This window comes from Schistocerca gregaria, chromosome 3 (genome assembly GCF_023897955.1).
Source record: "Schistocerca gregaria isolate iqSchGreg1 chromosome 3, iqSchGreg1.2, whole genome shotgun sequence".
NCBI lineage: Eukaryota > Metazoa > Arthropoda > Insecta > Orthoptera > Acrididae > Schistocerca > Schistocerca gregaria.
The window spans coordinates 432,033,036-432,056,389 of NC_064922.1; the positions used below are offsets into that span (position 1 = coordinate 432,033,036).

General features: G+C 44.4%; 1 protein-coding gene across 1 annotated transcript in view; it reads left to right on the forward strand.

Moving 5' to 3' along the window:
• LOC126355406 (solute carrier family 22 member 7-like) overlaps positions 1 to 23,354 on the forward strand; it is a 159,835-nt gene that overhangs the window by 70,154 nt on the left and 66,327 nt on the right. Inside the window, exon 7 of the mRNA XM_050005710.1 lies at positions 9,311 to 9,525. Within this exon, the coding sequence (XP_049861667.1) occupies positions 9,311 to 9,525 (215 nt within the window). The remainder of the gene's footprint in view (positions 1 to 9,310; positions 9,526 to 23,354) is intronic.

Sequence of the window (23,354 nt, forward strand, 5' to 3'; positions counted from 1 at the left end):
GTCAACGTTGTGTTCTATACTTTTTTGTAAGATATGCTGTTATCTGCTTTCGACCAGTTTTTGATCTTCACATTTATGTACTTCGGCTTAGGATCTTTACTTTTACAACGGTTATTATATCTGATGGTTTCAACAGTTTTAAACAGATTAAGATAAATCTTCATGGACTGATAGTTTAGGCCGGTAGGGAACGTTTAACAAGGTATCATAAAATTTTTCATTTGCGTGCCCGCATTGTACGTAGTTGCATCACAATTATTGTGGGTATTTTAATTCAGTCTTTGCTACTTTAAGACAATACGTTTTTCAGTTACCACATGTGTTACGTCATATTGAAATATAACATCATCATCGGCCTGTAACGAGGTGCATTTGTAGTTTGAATTGCTTTCTAGATCGAAAAACAGTTCGTTGCAGAAGATGCTGACTTATGGCATTTCATGCTTGGTTTTTCGCTTACATCAGGAAACGACATCTGCTTGTAAGATCTTGTGTTATACCCTAGTTTGTCACTGTTGATTCTATTCAAATTCCATACTACTTTGGATAACATGGGGTTTTTATATTTGTTATGTGTTTTATTAGCTAACTGGTACTTCTTATATTCATATTTTCAAGTTAGTAGTATTGGGTGAGGTATGATTCCATTTGTTTTTCTATCAGGTATGTGGGACCTGTTCTGAAATTTACTGTTGGGCTGGCATCTCACTTCAGGTACCTGAAGATTTTCCTGAAGAAATCTCTGTTTCTTCTTGTTTCAAAATGTATGCTCCATGTTTCTGAGTGCATTTTTTGATGTGTTTATATCTGTTTATTGGGTTTGATTTCGATTTTTTAATATTATTTCTGGTGCTTAACTCCTCTTTTTTCCATGTATACTTTTGTTTCCATGAGCACAACAGTACCATCTTTGTTCGATGTTATAATGTTTTCTGCTTGCAGGGTTTACTATAGATTTCTGATCCATCTCAATAGTATCGGAATTATTTGCTGTCTTTTCAAACTGTGTTGCTGCGATTTTAATAAATTTTTTAATAATACTCTGGTCAGTCCTATATTTGCATTACTGTGGTCGTTTTCTTCTACTGTGGTGAGAATATAATCAGATTTTATAACGTGATCTTTCATTTGTCGTTCATTTGTTGGTGGGTCAAAGATGTGTTTTAAACCTTTCTCTGTGATCTGCTATTATTTCTTTTCGAGCTGTTTTGATCTTTACATTTTTCTACTTTGCCATAAGACTATTACATTTGCAATGGTTGTTAAATCTGATGGTTTACATGATTTTAAATGGATAAATATGAATTTTCATCAACTAATAATTTAGGCCGATAGTGAATGCTGACAAGACATCATTAAATTCTTCATTTGTTTGTCCACATGTCCATAGTTTCTTTACAGTTATTGAAGGAGTTTTAATTCAAATTTTGTAACTACTAGAGGATACATGTTCTCGCCAGCAAACGCATTTCGTCAGATTGAAATAAAACATCATCGATGGCCTATAATGAAAAATATTTACATGTTGATTTTAAGATCGAAAAACAGTTCTTTGCAGAAGATGCTGACTTACTCATTGTATTTAATGCCTGGTTTTTCGGTCACATTAGGAAACCTCACCTGCTTGCAAGTTTTCACGTTATACTTACGTCTGTCACTGTTGATTCTGGTCTAATCCTACAGTGCTTGGCAGAACTATGCGTTTCTGATGGTAAACAGACTACTATGTAGCATTACTACTGTTTATTTGTATCCTTGTATCAAAATATTATTATGTGATTTGGGTAGTGTTACTAACTTTAACACTAGTTTCTCTGTGACTTAAAACTGTTCTTTTCTTTCTGAAGAATGTCATCTGTGTTGTTTTTCATTTAATTATTCCCAAGTATTTAGTTAACGTGTAAGACAAATGAAGGAGTAGTGACCGAGGTGAAAATCTAATTTCTGGGAAGGTGAGGGAGATTTGTAGTGGGTGGATGAAGGAGGCAAGATGGATGAATAGTGAGAAAGTCCTAGGACAGAAAGTGAGTTGGAGTAAAGTGGAGAACAGCAAGAGGTGAAATGACATGAAGTGGGAATGTGAGAGAATGAAGGATGTTAAAGGGTATGCATTTTTTTCTATGTAATTTTTTCATTATTTTATATAGTATCCTGCTTTCAATATTTATCTGGGCATTAAGGTACTAGTAGGTAGGTGGAGATGCTCTGAAATTTACTACAGGGAATATTTGTCTCATGGGTGTCTGCTAGCAAAACAAATGCATTCGCAGCTCACCCCAATACTACAAATTTGAATGTGATAGGACAGTAAGAAATACCAGTCAGGTAATAGAAGACATAAGACATTAAAACCCTGTGCACAAGGCTGCAATCCTTTCTTCTAGAAAGCATACGCAGTTGGCTCCCTGTTAATGAAACCAGCAAACTAACTGAAGAAAACCTGAAAACACACAACGAACTATCTCAAACAAATAGAGGGAGCAATCAAGTCGTTATATTTAATGACACAACACTAATATATTGATGTCTGTGCAGCAGTGGTTTAATGAAGATGGCATCCTTCTGGATGAAATGCTCCGGAGTAAAACCAGTCCCATCTTAGGATCTTAGGTAGCAGTACACAGGAGACTGCTCCCAACAGAAAAAAAGAAATAAATGAAAATATAAATCTGGCGATCCGCGGTTCTGAGTGTGGAGTGGCAAATTTGTCACTTGGGTAGACAGCGTAGCGAACTTGAAAAGAGAAATGGACATGTTGTAGTTAAATATAGAAGACATTAGTGAACTGCGCTGGCAAGATGAGCCGAATTTGTGGTTGGGTAGTTACTAGATTCTTCTTTCTTCCTCTTCTTGTTCATCTTCTTCGTGGTCTTACCTCATGTCTTCACGGGGTCGGAATGTTATTTATTGCACTGTGGTGCGATATGTGCTCTCCTTTTTATTTTGCGTCGTAACTGAGGATGGGTCGTCGGCTGCTTTTGTTTCGAATCCAGCGCACCACGGTTGCTGGTGGTATGGATTTCAAGTGTACGTCTGCACCAAGCTGCGTGGTCTCGACCATAGTTTATCAACTTTCGTCGCAAGGCTGGCTGGGAGTAGTCCAATCACCAGCAGATCGTCGTAGGATATGCTTGGCGGCGGATGTCACATCAACATCAGGTACCCCAATGGTTTGGCGGCATTCTGGGTAAGCTCGGTGAGCGACGTTTAACTTCAACAGACTATTCCTTCTTCACACTCGTTGTCAATGAAGGATGATGGTACGTATGTAAGCCGAGTGGACTGAGAAGGTAGCAGGCCACAGTTCCATATATTGTGTTTCTTAATAGACACAGTGCCCCCCCCCCCCCCCCCTTAAGAACCATGGACCTTGCCGTTGGTGGGGAGACTTGTGTGCCTCAGTGATACAGATAGCCGTACCGTAGGTAAAACCACAATGGAGGGGTATCTGTTGAGAGGCCAGCCAAACGTGTGGTTCCTGAAGAGGGGCAGCAGCCTTTTCAGTAGTTGCAAGAGCAACAGTCTGGATGATTGACTGATCGGACCTTGTAACAATAACCTAAACGGCCTTGCTGTGCTGGTACTGCGAACGGATGAAAGCAAGGGGGAACTATGGCCGTAATTTTGCCCGGGGGCGTGCAGCATTACTATATGATTAAATGATGATGGCGTCCTCTTGGGTAAAATATTCCTGAGGTAAAATAGTCCCCCATTCGGATCTCCGGGCGGGGACTACTCAAGAGGACGTCTTTATCAGGAGAAAGAAAACTGGCGTTCTATGCATCGGAGTGTGGATTGTCAGATCACTTAATCGGGCAGGTAGGTTAGAAAATATAAAAAGGGAAATGGATAGGTTAAAGTTAGATATAGTGGGAGTTAGTGAAGTTCGGTGGCAGGAGGAACTAGACTTCTGGTCAGGTGACTACAGGGTTATAAACACAAAATCAAATAGGGGTAATGCAGGAGTAGGTTTAATAATAAATAGGAAAACAGGAATGCGGGTAAGCTACTACAAACAGCATAGTGAACGCTATATTGTGGCCAAGATAGATACGAAGCCCACACATACTACAATAGTACAAGTTTATTTGCCAACTAGTTATGCAGATGACGAAGAAATTGAAGAAATGTATGATGAAATAAAAGAAATTTTTCAGATAGTGAAGGGAGATGAAAATTTAATAGTAATGGGTGACTGGAATTCGAGTATGGGAAAAGGGAGAGAAGGAAACGTAGTAGGTGAATATGGATTAGGGCTAAGAAATGAAAGAGGAAGCCGTCTGGTAGAATTTTACTCAGAGAACAAGTTAATCATAGCTAACACTTGGTTTAAGAATCATGGAAGAAGATTGTATACATCGAAGAACCCTGGAGATACTAAAATAAATCAGATAGATTATATAATGGTAAGACTGAGATTTAGGATCCAGGTTTTAAATTAGAAGACATTTTCAGGGGCAGATGTGGACTCTGACCACAATCTATTGATTATGACTGAAGAAACTGCAAAAACGTGGGAATTTAAGGAGATGGAACCTGGATAAACTGAAAGATCCAGAGGTTGTACAGAGTTTCAGGGAGAGCATAAGGGAACAATTGAAAGGAATGGGAGAAAGAAATACAGTAGAAGAAGAATGGGTAGCCTTGAGGGATGAAATAGTGAAAGCAGCAGAGGATCAATTAGGTGAAAAGACAATATCTAGTAGAAATCCTTGGGTAACAGAAGAAATATTGAATTTAATTGATGAAAGGAGAAAATATGAAAATGCAGTAAATGAATCAGGCAAAAAGGAATACAAACGTCTTAAAAATGAGGTCGACAGGTAATTGTGTACTCGAAACTTTACAGATAAGAAAAGAATAAGAAGAGAATAGAAGCTTAGGAAATGTAGTACCACAGAAAAGAGCTGAAGATTAGACGTGCAGGTCGGGTTACAGATACTGCTGTGTTCTGTTAAAAGAACGTGGCGATACTGTTAGTAGAACTGATGAAAAACTGCCTGTCCTCTATTCCCAATTAACATGTACATTTAGTAGCGTTCCAAGCTAAATTACTTCTGCCTCGATCGTAGCCAGAAATGGACCCCATCTTGTGTAGCAGGAGTTCCAGAGTGCTAAGAGCAATAGTTCGAGGAAGCAACAGAGGAAATCTGTAGATCACAATCCCAACAGATGTGATAAAAACTTGCGTCTATTCTTCCAATAAACCACACATAGGTAGCCCGTTACATCTTCATTTCGACTTGCACACACACGCTGTTGATCATCCTATCCCGAAGAGTCTTGCTGCAAGGCGAGACAAAAGAAACAAATAATTGTAACATAAACGAGCGTTTTGATACTTCGTGCAGCCCTTGATTAGAGAGAGAATACACTGAGATATTCCTCAAAATGATGGATAGTGACGAGAATTGAGTAGACTGTAGTCCAAAGAGGAGCGCAAAAAGTACTATTACGGGAATGTAGCTAGCCCAATGAGATGCAAACCATTGCGTTTCTACTAATTATGTACCAAAATAATCGCGACTATTACAGTGAATGCGAAACAGCACTACGTAGAGGTGTAATTTCCACAGCTGCTAGTAACAACAGTAAGCATCCACGAGGACATATAAATGGCATCGACACTTTCGCTGTTGAAGATCAAGATACGACTGCAACCAAGAACTGCAAACGGGTAAGAGCGAGAGGGCTTCTCCCGTCTGTTTTGTTACACGGGGCACTGCATCTCACTTTGGAATGTTATTCGGTGCGACCCATGATGCACAGTGATGTATAAAAATTATACCCTCTTTTAGAGCTTTCAAATTCACTCAAGAATTATTGTTGCAACAGTGCATATGGAGAGCATGAAATGATTAAATTTAGAGATTAATAGCACAAGCGGTTCAGAGAGATGTACTAGGTACTGACATGCTGAAACATCCTTCTTAGTATGTGGCGTGGCGTCCATGTCCGACAACGCAGACGCTGACACTTATATCCAGGCGATGGTACAGATGGCTAATACTGTCCGGGGATACGTTATGCCACGCCTACTCGACCCGTTCACGTAATTATGTAAGAATTGTTGGCTAACGAGCCGAACGAATCACTCCTGGTTCCATCATATCCCATACGTGCTCGACTGGAGACCAGTCCGGAGATAGTTCTGGACGGGGAAGTCTCTGCAGTGTTGCAGAGCACTTCGAGTTTCAAGGGCAGTGTGTAGGTGAGCATTAGCCAGTTGGAACAATACACCACCTTTCTGCTGCAAGAACGGGAAAAGAACGGGTTTAAGAACGTTCTGTACGTATCGAGCGCTCTGGTTTGTACTCCTTAGAAACAAACAAATAGAGCAAGAGTTCTAGCTTTTCGCACGCCGGAGCATAAGGTCTGGGGTGGGGAGAGTGTGTCATGGACGAATGCACCCTACGAGACAGCACTCACCGCATCTACGTCGCACACACAATCGAACATCACTTGCATGCAGGCAGAATCTGATTTCAGTGTTGAAGAGCATCATGGGCCAGTCGAGCTGTGCACGTCGATGCTGTGCCGTGAGTGAAGGCGGGATAGAGGTGGGCGTGCTCATAGTTTCACTGCTAATAACCGGTTCGTAACAGTTCGTGTTGACACGTCTGAGCACACAAGCCATCTTATCTGTGCTCTGATGGGCGTACAATATGCCACTGCTGTCCTGCAATACGACGCTCCAGGCGGGCGTCGGTGCTGCGTGGATGTCTAGAACCTCGTCGACAGGTGTGAGAATGAGCACGTGACCACTGATACCACCGCCGTTGCACAGCTGACGCAACACGTACAACTTGCCACTCTCTCATTTGGCTGTAGAGCACGATTGTTTCTCCTTGGCCGACAGCCTGCTTGCTTTTGTCGTTTGCACCACGTTGACCCTTCTGGCCGTGAGCATTTTCTATTAAAGGGTGGCCACAAATAACACTCTGGTAGCTATGCAACTGTGCTATCTGTTGGCGCGTTGAAATCATTATCAGTACTTCCATTATCCTCCAGGTGGCAAATGTCGTCATCGGATAAAAATCGACGCCGTCTTTCCAGATGTACTACACTACTGGCCATTAAAATTTGCTACACCAAGAAGAAATGCAGTTATAAACGAGTATTCATTGGACAAATATATTATACTAGAGCTGACAAGTGATTACATAATCACGTAATTTGGGTGCATAGATCCTGAGAAATCAGTACCCAGAACAACCACCTCTGGCCGTAATAACGGCCTTGTTACGCCTGGGCATTGAGTCAAACAGAGCTTGGATGGCGTGTACAGGAACAGCTGCCCATGCAGCTTCAACACGATACCGCAGTTCATCAAGAGTAGTGACTGGTGTTTTGTGACGAGCCAGTTACTCGGCAGCCATTGACCAGACGTTTTCAGTTGCTGAGAGATCTGGGGAATGTGCTGGCTAGGGCAGCATTTGAACATTTTCTGTATCCAGAAAGGCCCGTACAAGACGTGCAACATGCGGTCGTGCATTATCTTGCTGAGATGTATGGTTTCGCAGCCATCGAATGAAGGGTAGAGTCACAGATCGTAACACATCTGAAATGTAACGTCCACTGTTTACAGTGCCGTCAATGCGAAGAAGAGGTGACCGTTCGTGTAACCAATGGCACCCCATACCATCACGCCGGGTGATATGCCAGTATGGCGATGACGATTACACGTTTCCAACGTGCATTCACCGCGATGTCGCCAAACACGGATGCGACCATTATGATGTTGTAAACAGAACCTGGATTCATCCGAAAAAATGACGTTTTGCAATTCGTGCGCAAAGGTTCGTCGTTGAGTACAGCATCGTAGGCGCTCCTGTCTGTGATGCTGCGTCAAGGGTAACCGCAGCCATGGTCTCCGAGCTGACAGTCCATGCTGCTGCAAACGTCGTCGAACTGTTCGTGCAGATGGTTGTTGTCTTGCAAACGTCCCCATCTGTTGTCTCAGGGATCGAGACGTGGCTGCAAGATCCGTTACAGGCACGCGGATAAGGTGCCTGTCATCGCGACTGCTAGTGATACGAGGCGTTTGGGATCCAGCACTGCGTTCCGTATTACCCTCCTGACCCACCGATTCCATATTCTGCTAACAGTCATTGTATCTCGACCAACGCGAGCAGCAATGTGGCGATGCGATAAACCGCAATCGCCATAGGCTACAATCCGACCTTTATCAAAGTCGGATACGTGATGGTACGCATTTCTCCTTACGCGAGGCATCACAACAACGTTTCACCAGGCAACGCCGGTCAACTGCTGTTTGTGTATGAGAAATCGGTTGGAAACTTTCCTCATGTGAGCATGTTGTAGGTGTCGCCACCGGCCCCATCCTTGTGTGAATGCTACGAAAAGCTAATCATTTGCATATCACAGCATCTTCTACCTGTCGGTTAATTTTCGCGTCTGTAGCACGTCATCTTCGTGATGTAATTTCTTCTACGGTAGTGTGTATCAACTGATTCGTAAGCCTACGTACAGTCTGTATCTTCCATCGGAAATGCAAATTATATTTTGTTGGAACACTCTCTTTGTCAGCGACACAGGACTTGGACGCAGTTGCTCCTATTGCACACCTTGTGGTAGGCTAGAGAGTCTCTGGTCTACAGGATTCCTGATGAGGAAGTAGTCAACAAAATCGTTTTGAAAGGGAATTTATGGCATATAGTTGGTAAAGGATGGGATCGGTGGATCAGTTGCTAGGACAAATCTTGGTGCTCCAGGGAATACTCGACTTGGTTATGGGGACAGGAGTGGAGCCTAAAAGTTGTAAAGAAACCCTTCTCGAACCTTGACTACAGAAAGCAACTACATGTAGATGAAGGTTGCTACATTTATGCACAGATAAAGAAAATTCCATAGGATAAACTTGCGTGAAGAGCTGCACAAACTGAAAACTTGACTGACAACTATTAGAAAGGCAAGAGATAAAACTGGGAGTTCTTCTGAATTAAAAAGTTGGATACAAGTCAACATATTTCCTGACTAGACGATAATCTATTACGCCCTCTTATAGCATTACGCTGTCTTAGTACGAATATTTCATGACGTACCAGCAATACATCCATCAGTTTTCAACAGGGAACGACCAAAAGAACAGCAACATATCCGACAACTGAAGATTTTTGTGGGGAAACACAGGTCACAGTAAAATAGTCTATCACATTAGGACGTAATGTATAATCGAAATAATTGTTTGAAAACTTATCAAGTACAGATTCATAAGTTTAATAAAGAGAGTTAAATATAACTACCTTAATTTCTTAAGATATTACATGAAGATTATTTTTCCACACAGGTCAGCGGGTTCTCTTGTCCTTTTCACTCTACTTTTCCACAATAAAAGTTTTGGAGAGAATCCTTTCGTTGCATACGTTGGCCAGGGCGTCTTGATGATGGTTTCTTGCATGCTGGCACACTTCGTTGGAAACCATCTCGGCAGACGATTTACGCACTGCCTCGTATTACTGGTTGGCGCCCTTGTTTCTTTCATACTCGTGGCGCTGACAACAGGTACTGAACTGCTATGACTCTTCCTACTGCATGAAACGCGTATTTATCTATTTACCAAATTATTCTGTACATGACATTGTTGTACTTATAATAAGTAAGGAATTATTTCACTTTTGACAAAATTATGACCAACAAATTATTGACATTTTCTGCTATATTTGGTGTTAATTTAGCTTCACTAAAAGATAAAATAAGCGAACGCAGGTTCAAAAGGCAACAACTTCATCTACGTATGGAATACCAACTACCTGCACTGGACTTGATGTCCAACTTATAATCTGCTGTGCGCAAAATATTGTAACTTCTCGCCTATCTTCCATTACGAAAAGGTAACCCACAAAAAACTGAAATGTACTATAAATTTGGGAGACTATATTACTGTTACTGAATACAGATGAAGTTACGCCTCAGAATCTCTGCACCGATACGTTTCTTACGTTTCTGACTATAGATGAAATAGTTAACCCATTCGTCACACGTGAAACAATGATAGTATATTACATGATGATGATGATGATGATGTTTTACGGGGCGCTTAACATCGTGGTCATCAGCTCCGGTACAAGTTCCAAATCTTCCCATTTCCAATGTCGGCACTGCCCGAATGATGATGAGGTGATCAGGACAACACAAACACCCAGCCCCTGGACGGAGAAAATACGCATCCCGGCCGGGAATCGAACCCGGGCCCCCCTGATCCAAAGGCAGCGACGCTAGCCACTAGACCACGAGTTGCGGACGGTATATTACATGTTCTCATCACTTACAAAAGAAACAATTCTTTACAAACTAGACAACTTACACAACAGCGCTACTAAGAGTGAAAACATAAGTATTTCTCCAAGTTTTCAATGACCATACAGAAAATCTCCAGATTAAGAAAAAGTACATACATCTCATGTGCATGTACTCGTAATATCGTGTAGTTGTGTCACACCCTGAAGAGAGAAAAAGACACAGGATGAAACATAATCGATGAAAAAGCAGGAGTAAACTGAATAGTAAGAAAATGCTGTTATCGACCTGATTGGCTTCCAGCCACTGTAGTGATTTACTAGGTGCGCTGCTATGCTCGTGCGGTACTATGCTCGAGCTTTTCTTTTACCTGAGAACCGGCTCACACAGCCATTTATAGTGATCAGTACAGCTTCACCTGAAAATCAATAGTAGTGCAATTTATTTCCATTATGTGCAGGATCTTTCTATGCCGTCAGTGTCGGTTCTCCATTGAGAGTTCCTTGATGTTTTACGGAGGTTAAACATTGAGGCCATTCTTCCGAATGTTGTTGCCCTTCTCTCCTGTTTTGCTTCTCATTCCAATTTCCCTCGAGTCTTCTGCTGCTAATCGGAGTTGCTAAAAAGCAGGCGCGGCCATTTCGTAGACGTTCGAAGTGTATATTTTGCCCGAGCGCCTGGATCTTCGAGATTTGCAAGAACTGAGCTATTCTGTACGAAGATACAGCAGTTTCGCCGATGCGTTCATGAAGATGTTGAACGTCCTCAGTTTTGTGCCCGGTCTCAGAAGTGAGACCGCGATACAGAAGTAGCGCTATCATTATCGAAAAAAAGTGGTTCAAATGGCTCTGAGCACTATGGGACTTAACATCTGAGGTCATCAGTCCCCTAGAACTTAGAACTACTTAAACCTAACTAACCAAAGGACATGACACACATTCGAACGTGCGACCGTAGCGGTCGCGCCGTTCCAGACTGAAGCGCCTAGAACGGCTAGGCCACCAGCGTTATCATTATCGCACGGTTTTATATGGTTCGAAGTCTCATGAGACACTTTACTGCGGTTGTGCCGAAAACCATCGCAGCATACTCAAGTATCGGAGGGAACAGTGCCTTATACAGTATTACGGCGAGGTGTGGACGCAATGTCGAGCTTGGATACACACCAGTTACAAGGTGGTGGTTCTTCAGTGAGCCTTTTTCCTGGTGTAAGCGATGTGTGTCACTACGTTATACGCTTGTCCTGCTTCGCGACAAGGCAGCTTGCTGTACCTTTCCAGCGCACTACTCTGCCGAGAACTCTGATTTGTTGAAGCGCCGCTGGAATTCGTTGGTAGCTGATGATGGCAGACTAGGTTTTGGCAGTGTTGATACTGAGCAGCCACTGGACGCCCCAGGCAACGAGGTCTTTACAGGAGCCCTTAGATGGCTCTAGAATGTGAGTGGGCCCATTTTGGCTGCTCACATCGTGGTGCCGCCTCCATACAGTCCAATATGTACCTGATCAGTTCTTGGTGATTCGGCAGCGTACAGACTGTACAGGATCACCTCGCACTCGATCACTGTGGTAACCGTCCACGGTATGACGTTCAGTGGGTGTGTCGTTTTGCGGCCTCACGCGGAACGTACAGTGTGCCAGGTAGTTTTGGAGCAGAGACGTGGGGCACTGGGGCGACAAGCTAGTATAGGAGTCCGTCACGCTACATGCTGTGGAAGGCTGTGAAGACATTTCAGGAAGACGGCTCCAAAGTATTCGTGGAGACCCAAGGCGTCGAAAACGTCCTCCACCAAGGGCAGAATCTGCTGTTCCTTCTAGTTACCGCGTTGAATTCAGAGCTGATGTCTGGGTTTTAGGCCTCTGCTTCGATGTGGCGTATAATATGAGAGATATAGAGTCTTTCAACAGTCGTCGAGAGTGCTGATAATGGACTAACAGGTCTGCAGCTATTCTCCAGTTGAAGGTCATTTCCAGTCTCGGATATGGCTGTCATCTCCTCATTTGCGCGCTGCAGGATAACAACCAGACCAGAGGATTTCAAAGAAGACATCTGCAGGCTGTGGGACGGCGATAGGTGTTAGCTGCTTTACAACAATGTTGGCAATGCCGTCCGATCCTGCCACTTCCTTGGTTTTGCGCTGACGGGGTTAAGCTGGTAGCTCTTCAGGTGACACGGGCTGAATCTTGTCACCCTTGTAACGGACTTCAAGACATAGTCACTGACATTAAGCTATCGTGGCGAATTTATTGTCATTCACAGAATCTCCTAGGTGTCGTAATTTGGCGGCAAGTCTGTCTTTAAGGATGTTTAATTTTTTCTCTAGGCTCGCAGTTGACACTTTGGTCAACATAGAGTGGTTGAATTCTTCGATTTAGTCTCTATTTTTACAGATGTTCAAGTTGTAGACATACGGTTACGTTGAATCAGTCTCTGTTACTACTTGCCTCCACCGCTCCCTTTATTTCACGGCGGAGGCGTTTTAGCAGTCTCTTTTGTCACAGGTTCCCTCGTGAACTGCCACAGCTTACAGGATATCAGGCGGCAGCTGTAGCGAGTTTGGTCCTGCCCTGCTCAGCAGTCATGACGTGACGAGTCTACAGTCCACCGAGGCGCATTTCGTGCATGGGCGAGAGAGGGCTCGTGTCTGCATCTGCATCTATAAGGGACAGTCAGATGAAAACGAGACTGTTGAAAAAGAAACAAAACTGTTTATTACATCAAATGTAATCAGAATACAGGTTAACTCATTTATCCCACTGTGAGGCAAGACGGTCAATGATGCCGCGCGGGATAACCGTGCGATCAAAGGCGCCTTACCACAGTTCGCGTGTTTACCCACGTCGGAGGTTCGAGTTCTTCCTGGTGGCATGGGTATGTGTGTGTGTGTGTTCTCCTTAGAGTAAGTTAGTTTCAGTTAGATTAACTGGTGTGTAAGTCTAGCGGCGATGACGTAAGCAGTTTGGTCCCATAGGAACTTACCACCAGCGATCTGTCTACCTACCTACATCCATACTCCGGAAGCCACCTGATGGTGTGAGGTGGAGGGTAATTTGAATATCTATATCGGTTCTCCCTTCTATTCCAGTCTCGTATTGTTCGTGGAAAGAAAGATTGTCGGTATGTCTCTGTGTGGGCCCTAATCTCTCTGATTTTATCCTCAAGGTCTCTTCGCGAGATATATGTAGCAGGGAGCAATATACTGCTTGACCCTTCGGTGAAGGTATGTTCTCGAAACTACAACAAAAGCCCGTGCCGAGCTACTGAGCATCTCTCCTGCAAAGTCTTTCATTGGAGTTTATCTATTATCTCCGTAACGCTTTCGCCATTACTAAATGTTCCTGTAACGAAGCCCGATGCTCTCCTTTGGATCTTCTCTATCTCTTCTTCAAACCTATCGTGTACGGATTCCACACTGGTGAGCAATATTCAAGCAGTGGACGAACAAGTGTAGTGAAACATACTTCCTTTGTTTTCGGATTCCATTTTCTTAAGATTCTTCCGATGAATCTCGGTCTGGCATCTGCTTTACCGACCATCAAGTTTATATAATCATTCCATTTTAAATCATTCCCAATGTCTCCTCCTCACTCTTACTTCGGAAGACTTCTCTCCATTGAGAATGACACGTAGCGTTCTGTTACTTAGGAACTATTCAATATAATCACACAATTGGTTTGATAGTCCATATGCTCTTACTTTGTGCATTAAACGACTGTGGGGAACTGTATAGAACGCCTTGTGGAAGTCAAGAAACACGGCATCTACATGGGAATCCGTGTCTGTGGCCCTCTGAGTCTCGTGGAGGAATAATGTGAGCTGGGTTTCACACGATCGTCTTTTTTGAAACCCATACTGATCCCACAGAGTAAATTTCTAGTCTCCAGAAAAGTCATTGTACACGAACATAATATGTGTTCCAAAACTCTACAACTCATCCACGTTAGAGATATAGGTCTATGGTTCTGCACATATGTTCGACGTCCCTTCTTGAAAACGGAAATGACCTGTGCCCTTTTTCAATCCTTTGGAACGCTATGGCGTTCTAGAGACCTACGGTACACCGCTGCAAGAAGGGGGCAAGTTCGTTCGCGTACTCTGTGTAAAATCGAACTGGTATCCCATCATGTCCAGCTGCCTTTCCTCTTTTTAGTGATTTTAATTGTTTCTCTATCCCTCTGTCGTCTATTTCGATATCTCCCATTTTGTCATCTGTGCGACAATCTAGAGAAGGAACTACAGTGCAGTCTTCCTCTGTGAAACAGCTTTGGAAGAAGACATTTAGTATTTCGGCCTTTAGTCTACCATTTTGGTCACAGAGTGTCTGGACACCGGTCAATGATTTCATGGAAAAATATTTGCAGCTGCATACGGTACCATACTTGTACCAAGGCATGCACCTCTTCGTCAGAAGCAAATCAACATGCCATTTTTCCATTTTTCAGGCTTCAAAATATGAAACCCACACTGGACGAGATTGGGCCTATATGAAGTAAGGGATTTCCAGCTCAGTTTCACACAATCGTCTTTTTCGAAACCCATACTGAGTCCCACAGAGAAAATTCCTAGGTTGGTTGTTTTGGGGAAGGAGACCAGACATCGAGGTCATCGGTTTCATCGGATTTGGGAAGGACGGGGATGGAAGTCGGCCGTGCCCTTTGAAAGGAACCATCCCGGCATTAGCCTGGAGCGATTTAGGGAAATCACGGAAAACCTAAATCAGGATGGCCCGACGCTGGACTGAAGCGTTGTCCTACCGAATGCGACCCCAGTGTCTAACCACTGCGCCACCTCGCTCGGTAAATTTCTAGTCTCCAGAAAAGTCATCGTACTCTAACATAATACGTGTTCCAAAATTCTACAACTGATCGACGTTAGAGATATAGGTCTATGGTTCTGCACATCTGTTCGACGTCCCTTCTTGAAAACGGGGATGACCTGTGCCCTTTTCCAATCCTTTAGAACGCTACGCCGCTCTAGAGACCTGCGGTACACCGCTGCAAGAAGGGGGACAAGTTCCTCCGCGTACTCTGTGTAAAATCGAACTGGTATCCCATCAGGTCCAGCGGCCTTTCCTCGTATTAGTGATTTTAATTATTTCTCTATCCCTCTGTCGTCTATTTCGATAGTCCGCAGCTCGTGGTCGTGCGGTAGCGTTCTCGCATTCCGCGCCCGGGTTCCCGGGTTCGATTCCCGGCGGGGTCAGGGATTTCCTCTGCCTCGTGATGACTGGGTGTTGTCTGATGTCCATAGGTTATTTAGATTTAAGTAGTTCTAAGTTCTAAGGGACTGATGACCATAGATGTTAAGTCCCATAGTGCTCAGAGCCATTTGAACTATTTTTCTATTTCGATATCTCCCATTTTGTCATCTGTGCGACAATCTAGAGAGGGAACTACAGTGCAGTCTTCCTCTGTGAAACAGCTTTGGAAAATGATATTTAGTATTTCGGCCTTTAGTCTGTCATCCTCTGTTTCAGTACCATTTTGGTCACAGTGTCTGGACACCGATCAATGATTTCATGGAAAATTGTTTGCAGCTGCATACGGTACAGTAATTATGCATGCACCTCTTCGTCAGAAGCAAATCAACATACTATTTTTCAGGGCTCCAAAATATGGAAACCACACTGGAACAGATTGGGACTGTATGAAGGACATGTAAGGGATTTCCAGCGCAACTTCTGCGGCGTTCCGGGAACAGCTTTAGCAACGTGTATTTTGTTTTCATTTGAGTTCCTCTTGTACACTACGGAATCACTTTAATGTGATCGCCACCTATTTTAGACGTCAAAGTGCAAAAACCGCTCACGGACGGCGGTGGCAGCATTAGGCAGTGGAGGGTGTACAAATCGTGTCGGGAAGACAGGGACATCAATGCAGTCATTGTCATAACACGGAAAAGGAGCCACTTATTTAATGTCCAAAAGGGAATGATCGTTGGCTTCCGGGTCAGAGGTAGAAACATTTTCAAAAAGGCTCAGATTGTAAACTGTCTGCCTGCTGCTCTGGTTAAAGTATACCGTACACAGCAAACCGGCGCTATGAAAAACCAGCGTCGAGGTGTACCATAGGTCATACATGACAGGGCTGAATGACGCCTGCAGAAACGTGTACGGGCGATCTGATGTGCAACTCCAGAATGAGATTTTCACTCTGCAGCGGAGTGTGCGCTGATATGAAACTTCCTGGCCGATTAAAACTGTGTGCCCGACCGAGACTCGAACTCGGCTCGAGTTCGAGTCTCGGTCGGGCACACAGTTTTAATCGGCCAGGAAGTTTCATATCAGCGCACACTCCGCTGCAGAGTGAAAATCTCCTTCTGGAAACATCCCCCAGGCTGTGGCTAAGCCATGTCTCCACAGTATCCTTTCTTTCAGGAGTGCTAGTTCTGCATGTCTCGCAGAAGAGCTTCTGTAAAGTTTGGAAGGTAGGAGACGGATACTGGCAGAAGTAAAGCTGTGAGTACCGGGCGTGAGTCGTGCTTCGGTAGCTCAGTTGGTAGAGCACTTGCCCGCGAAAGGCAAAGGTCCCGAGTTCGAGTCTCGGTCGGGCACACAGTTTTAATCGGCCAGGAAGTTTTGATGTGCAACTATTGGTCACCTGACTGCCAAGATGAACCAAGGGGTTGCCAACAGAGTCTCCTCAACGACCGTTCAGCGAACGTTGCTGGGTATGGGCCTCAGCAGGGGGTGTCTGTTTCAGTCACCCATACTGACTGCTCTTCATTGGCGACGAACGCTGGAATTTTCACGCCAGTAACGAAACTATACATCCACTGAGTGGCGAGTGGTGACAGGTGGCCTTTGCAGATGAATCACGCTTTATACACTATCGGCAGTTTACAACGCTCGTTTAGGCAGATGCTGGGCCGGTCCTCACTCTCTGTCTCAGACGAATTAATCGAGTTTCCTCCCCTACCTTACCTTGGCTATTATGGTGTCAGAACAGTCATCCTGCCGTATAACTAAATAATAATTTTTTTAAAAAACTACGAAATTCTGAAATTGTGAACTCCGTACAAGACGGATAAATGCTAGAGAAATGAAAGAAGATTAGCCTGCTGAAAGTGTTTTGTACACTGAGATTGCAAAAGAACATGGGATACCTCCTAATATCACGTCGGACCTCCTTCTTCCCGACGTAGCGCAGAAACACGACGTGGCATGGACATAACAAACCGTTGGGATTCACCTGCTGAAATATAGAGCCATACTGCCTCTATAGCCGTCCATAATTGTGGAAGTTTTGTTGGTGCAGCATTTTGCGCACGAACCCAACTCTAGATTATGTCCCACAAACGGTCGATGGGATTCATGTCACCAACTCAGCCGCTCGCATTGTCCAGAATGTTCTTCGAACCATTAGCAAAAAGTGTGGCCCGGTGACATGGCACGTTGTCATGCATAAAAATTCTGTATTTGAAGTCGATGAATGGATGCAGATGGTCTCCAAGAAGCCGAAAATAATCATTTACAGTCAGTAATCAGTTCAGCTGGACGAGAGAATCCGACCCATTCCATACAAACAGAGCCCATATCATAGTGAGGCACTACCAACTTGTACAGTGTCTTGTCGACAACTTGGGTCCATGGCTTCGTGGGGTCTGAGCCACACTTGAACCCTACCGTCAGCTCTTGCCAACTCAAATCGGGAGGCATTTGCCCTGGGCACGGTTTTCCAATCGTCTAGAATCCAACCGAAACGGTCACGAGCCCAGTTGAGGTACTGCAGGCGATGTCGTGCTGTTAGCAAAGGCATTCGCTTCGGTTGTCTGGTGCCACAGCCCATTAACGCCAAATTTCACAGCACTGTCCTAACGAGTACTTTCGTCGGTCGTACGTCACACATTGATTTCTGCGGTAACTGCACGTACTGCTGCTTGTCTGTTAGCAGTGACAACCCTATGCAGACGCCGCTATTCTCGGTCGTTGAGTGAAGCCGTCGGCCACTGCGTTGTCTGTGATGAGTAGTAATGTTTGAAGTTTCATGTTCTCGGCACGTTCGACAAGGGGGATCTCTGAATATCGAATCCCCTAATAATTTCCGAAACGGAATGTCTCATACTAGTAGCTCCAACTATCATCACTCTTCCAAACTCTGTTAAATCTCGTCGTGCGGCCATGACCAAGTCGGATACCTTTTAACACGAACCATCTGAGTACAAAAGAAAGCTCTGCCAATGCACTCCTCTTTTATACCTTGTGCACCTATTATTATCTCCATATGTGTATGAGGATACCGCTATCCCACGACTAGTATCTCCTTAGCGTATATCAGATTACACATTTTCTTCCAAATCTGAAGCTTCTGCTAACTTTCATGCCAGCCATAGAAAACTTCTAAGAACCTGTAACAACTTCAAAATTCTGTTAACCGTCTTGAAACTTTGCCAGCTTTTTTTTTTCTCATTCACCACAACATAATGGTAGAAAGGTTACTCTTAAACAGTTATGTGGCTGATCTAGGAGCGGGCGTCATGAGAAGGCGGCTTTGACCAAATACAGAACGCTTCATAACCACCAGCGAGGAAAGTGGCGCCATACTTGATATGTTGCGGTCTCCCTACCCTACTCTCTGTTATTTATAACACGATTTGTATTTGGTTCCCGCCGCCGCTTGGTTTTGAAGGAAAGGCCGTCCTTGCTTCTCCACGGGTTATTCAATTTCTCTTGTGGACAGCCAGCACCCTCATTACGGAATCGCTCTTTGGGTGAGATAACTCTTCTCTGAATACTAAGGCACTGCTCATACTTAATTACTTGTTTACACACTTTTTAAAATATGGTTCAAATGGTCTAAGCACTATGGGACTTAACATCTGAGGTCATCAGTCCCCTAGAACTTGGAACTACTTAAACCTAACTAACCTAAGGACGTCACACACCTCGATGCCCGAGGCAGGATTCGAACCTGCGACCGCAGCGGTCGCGCGGGTCCAGACTGAAAGACCTAGAACCGTTCGCCCAGGCCGGCAATGATAAATGAACTTATATACAGTGGGAATACTTTTCGCTGAGAAGAGGTATTTAATATGAACTTTCATTAGAATTTCAGTATTCTTTTGTATGCTGCAACGCATGAAATTTCGTAATCTTTACAATAGCTGTAATCGTTGAAACAGTGTCTGATCCTTCAGACATGCATGCATTTATGAAATGTATTGTAATGTAAGTTACAGACACTGTAAAACACAGACACTGTAATAATCACTGATATTAAAAACTACATTCAATTTACCTTATACAGCGTGGCAAGAGTGCTACCCTTTTTAAATGATCCATACACACCTCCCACTCTTGTTGCCGTGGCGAATCGTGAAGTAGCCTACAACAACAAAAAATAGTTCGAATGGCTCTAAGCACTATGGGACTTAACATCTGAGGTCATCAGTCCACTATACTTAGAACTACTTAAACCTAACTAACCTAAGAACATCACATACATCCATGCCCAACGCAGTATTCGAACCAGCGACCTTAGCATCAGCGTGGTTACGGATTGAAGTGCCTACAACAACAAAACTGACAACTGCCGTGAGTTGGACGAAGCGCAAGATAGATACCTGAAGTTTTTCGTGCACTTTGAGGCACGTCACACGTATTTTTTAGTGACAAACTAAAAACAGCCGTTTTTTGACTTGTGTAACTTTTCTTGCCAGGATGCGATATGTGATTCGCAACTAGATGACGACTGCTCATCTCTGACGTTGTAAGATCAGATCGCACACTTTTACTCTTATCTGTCTTCTTACCAGAGTCGTTCAACGGTTAATGTAGTTGGCTCATAGAACCTAGTCTACAAAAAATAGCGCACGACTTGGAGTTGGTGGCACCGCGTAAAACTTCTGATGGAATAATATACAGATATAAAAAAGTTTTGCATCACTTCGGTTACGAGAGTTCCGGAACCTGTTCAGAAAATTGGAATAGAGACCTTCAGAGGTGGTGGTCCAGATTGCTTCGCCCATATGCTGCCGATATGGTTGCACTATCGGTCGAAGAATGGCATTCACGTATCTTACAGCCGTTGCGGCGCATTCCATGACCACCATCGGCGTAAGTCGTCCCCACATAATGCCACCCCAAAACAGTAGGGAACCTCCACCTTGCTGCACTCGCTGTACAATGTGTCTAAGGCGTTCAGCCTGACGGGGTTGTATCAAAACACGTCTCCAACGATTATCTGGTTGAAGACACATCCGACACTCATCGGTGAAAAGAATGTAGTGACATTCCTGAGCGGTCCGTTCGGCATGTTGTTGGGCCTATCTGTACCGCGCTGCATGGTGTCGTGGTTGCAAAGATGGACCTCTCCATGGACGCCAGGAGTGAAGTTGCGCATCATGCAGCCTACTGCGCACAGTTTGAGTAGTAACACTACGTCCTGTGGCTGCACGAGAAGCATTCCTCAACATGGTGGGTGTTGCAGTCAGGGTTCCTCCTAGCCATAACCCGTAGTTACCAGTCATTCACTGCAGTCGTTCCGAGGCGTGGCAGGCAGCGAAAGGCGTCCCCGGAGGCTGATCAGAAAGCCTCCCCGGTGCGTCTGACAAACCGGTTTCAGGCACTGTCTCTGGCTGAGCCAGATGCAGTTGCCTGTCCTGTTTCAGAGGATCATTCTCAGCCTTCAAAGTCCGGGCAATCGCAGAGGGTGGGATTACTGGTAGTTGGGAGCTCCAATGTTAGGCGCGTAATGGGGCCCCTTAGGGATACGGCGGCTAAGGAGGGGAAGAAATCCAGTGTGCACTCCGTGTGCATTCCGGGAGGAGTCATTCCTGATGTGGAAACGGTCCTTCCGGATGCCATGAAGAGCACAGGGTGCAGCCAGCTGCAGGTGGTGGCACATGTCGGCACTAATGACGTGTGTCGCTTTGGATCTGAGGAAATTCTCTCTGGATTCCAGCGGCTATCTGATTTGGTGAAGGCTGCCGGTCTTGCTTACGAGATGAAGGCAGAACTCACCATCTGCAGCATCGTTGACAGAACCGACTGCGGACCTTTGGTGCAGAGCCGGGTGGAGGGTCTGAATCAGAGGCTCAGACGGTTTTGCGACCGTATTGGCTGCAGATTCCTTGACTTGCGCCATAGGGTGGTGGGGTTTCAGGTTCCGCTGAATAGGTCAGGAGTTCACTACACTCAGCTGGCGGCTACACGGGTAGCGGAGGCTGTGTGGCGTGGACTGGGCGGTTTTTTAGGTTAGAAGGCCTCGGGAAAGTGCGGGATGGGCTGCTATGTCAAAGGGTGCTTGGCAATTACAGGACGTGCTTGGATCAAGGAACAGTCGGAATTATAGTTGTAAATTGTTGTAGTTGCGCTGGAAAAGTCCCTGAGCTTCAAGCGCTAATAGAAAGCACAGAAGCTGATATCGTTATAGGTACAGAAAGCTGGCTAAAGCCTGAATAAGTTCTGCAGAAATTTTTACGAAGTCTCAGACGGTGTTCAGAAAAGATAGATTAGGCAGAATTGGTGGTGGAGTGTTTGTGTCTGTCAGTAGTGGTTTATCTTGTAGTGAAGTCGAAGTAGATACTCTGTGCGAATTGGTGTGGGTGGAGGTTATACTTAACAGCCGAATTAAGTTAATAATTGGCTCCTTCTACCGACCCCCAGACTCCGATGATACAGTTGCGGAACAGTTCAGAGAAAGTTTGAGTCTCGTAACAAATAAATACCCCACTCATACGGTTATAGTTGGTGGGGACTTCAACCTACCCTCGGTATGTTGGCAAAAATACTTGTTCAAAACCGGTGGTAGGCAGAAAACGTCTTCCGAGATTGTCCTAAATGCATTCTCCGAAAATTATTTCGAGCAGTTAGTCCACTAACCCACGCGAATTGTAAATGGTTGCGAAAACACACTTGACCTCTTGGCCACAAACAATCCAGAGCTGATAGAGAGCATCATGACTGATACAGGGTACAAGATATAGTAGCAACAGCAATTGAGAGATTCATACCTCATAAATTGGTAAGAGATGGAACGGATCCCCCGTGGTACACAAAAAAGGTCCGAACGCTGTTGCAGAGGCAACGGAAAAAGCATGCGAAGTTCAGAAGAACGCGAAATCCCGAAGATGGGCTAAAATTTACAGACGCGCGAAATTTGGCACGTACTTCGATGCGAGATGCCTTTAATAGATTCCACAACGAAACATTGTCTCGAAATTTGGTAGAAAATCCGAAGAAATTCTGGTCGTATGTAAAGTACACAAGCGGCAAGACGCAGTCAATACCTTCGCTGCGCAGTGCCGATGGTACTGTTATCGACGACTGTGCCGCTAAAGCGGAGTTATTGAACGCAGTTTTCCGAAATTCCTTCACCAGGGAAGACGAATGGAATATTCCAGAATTTGAAACACGAACATCTGCTAGCATGAGTTTCTTAGAAGTAGATACCTTAGGGGTTGCGAAGCAACTCAAATCGCTTGATACGGGCAAGTCTTCAGGTCCAGATTTTATACCGATTAGGTTCCTTTCAGATTACGCTGATACTATAGCTCCCTACTTAGCACTCATATACAACTGCTCGCTCACCGATAGATCTGTACCTACAGATTGGAAAATTGCGCAGGTCGCACCAGTGTTCAAGAAGGGTAGTAGGAGTAATCCATTTAACTACAGACGTCGGTTTGCAGTAGGGTTTTGGAGCATATACTGTATTCAAACATTATGAATCAACTCGAAGGGAACGATCTATTGACACGTAATCAGCATGGCTTCAGAAAACATCGCTCTTGTGCAACGCAGCTAGCTCTTTATTCGCACGAAGTAATGGCCGCTATCGACAGGGGATCTCAAGTTGATTCCGTATTTCTAGATTTCCGGAAAGCTTTTGACACCGTTCCTCACAAGCGACTTCTAATCAAGCTGCGGAGCTATGGGGTATCGTCTCAGTTGTGCGACTGGATTCGTGATTTCCTGTCAGGAAGGTCGCAGTTCGTAGTAATAGACGGCAAATCATCGAGTAAAACTGAAGTGATATCAGGTGTTCCTCAGGGAAGCGTCCTGGGACCTCTACTGTTCCTGATCTATATAAATGACCTGGGTGACAATCTGAGCAGTTCTCTTAGACTGTTCGCAGATGATGCTGTAATTTACCG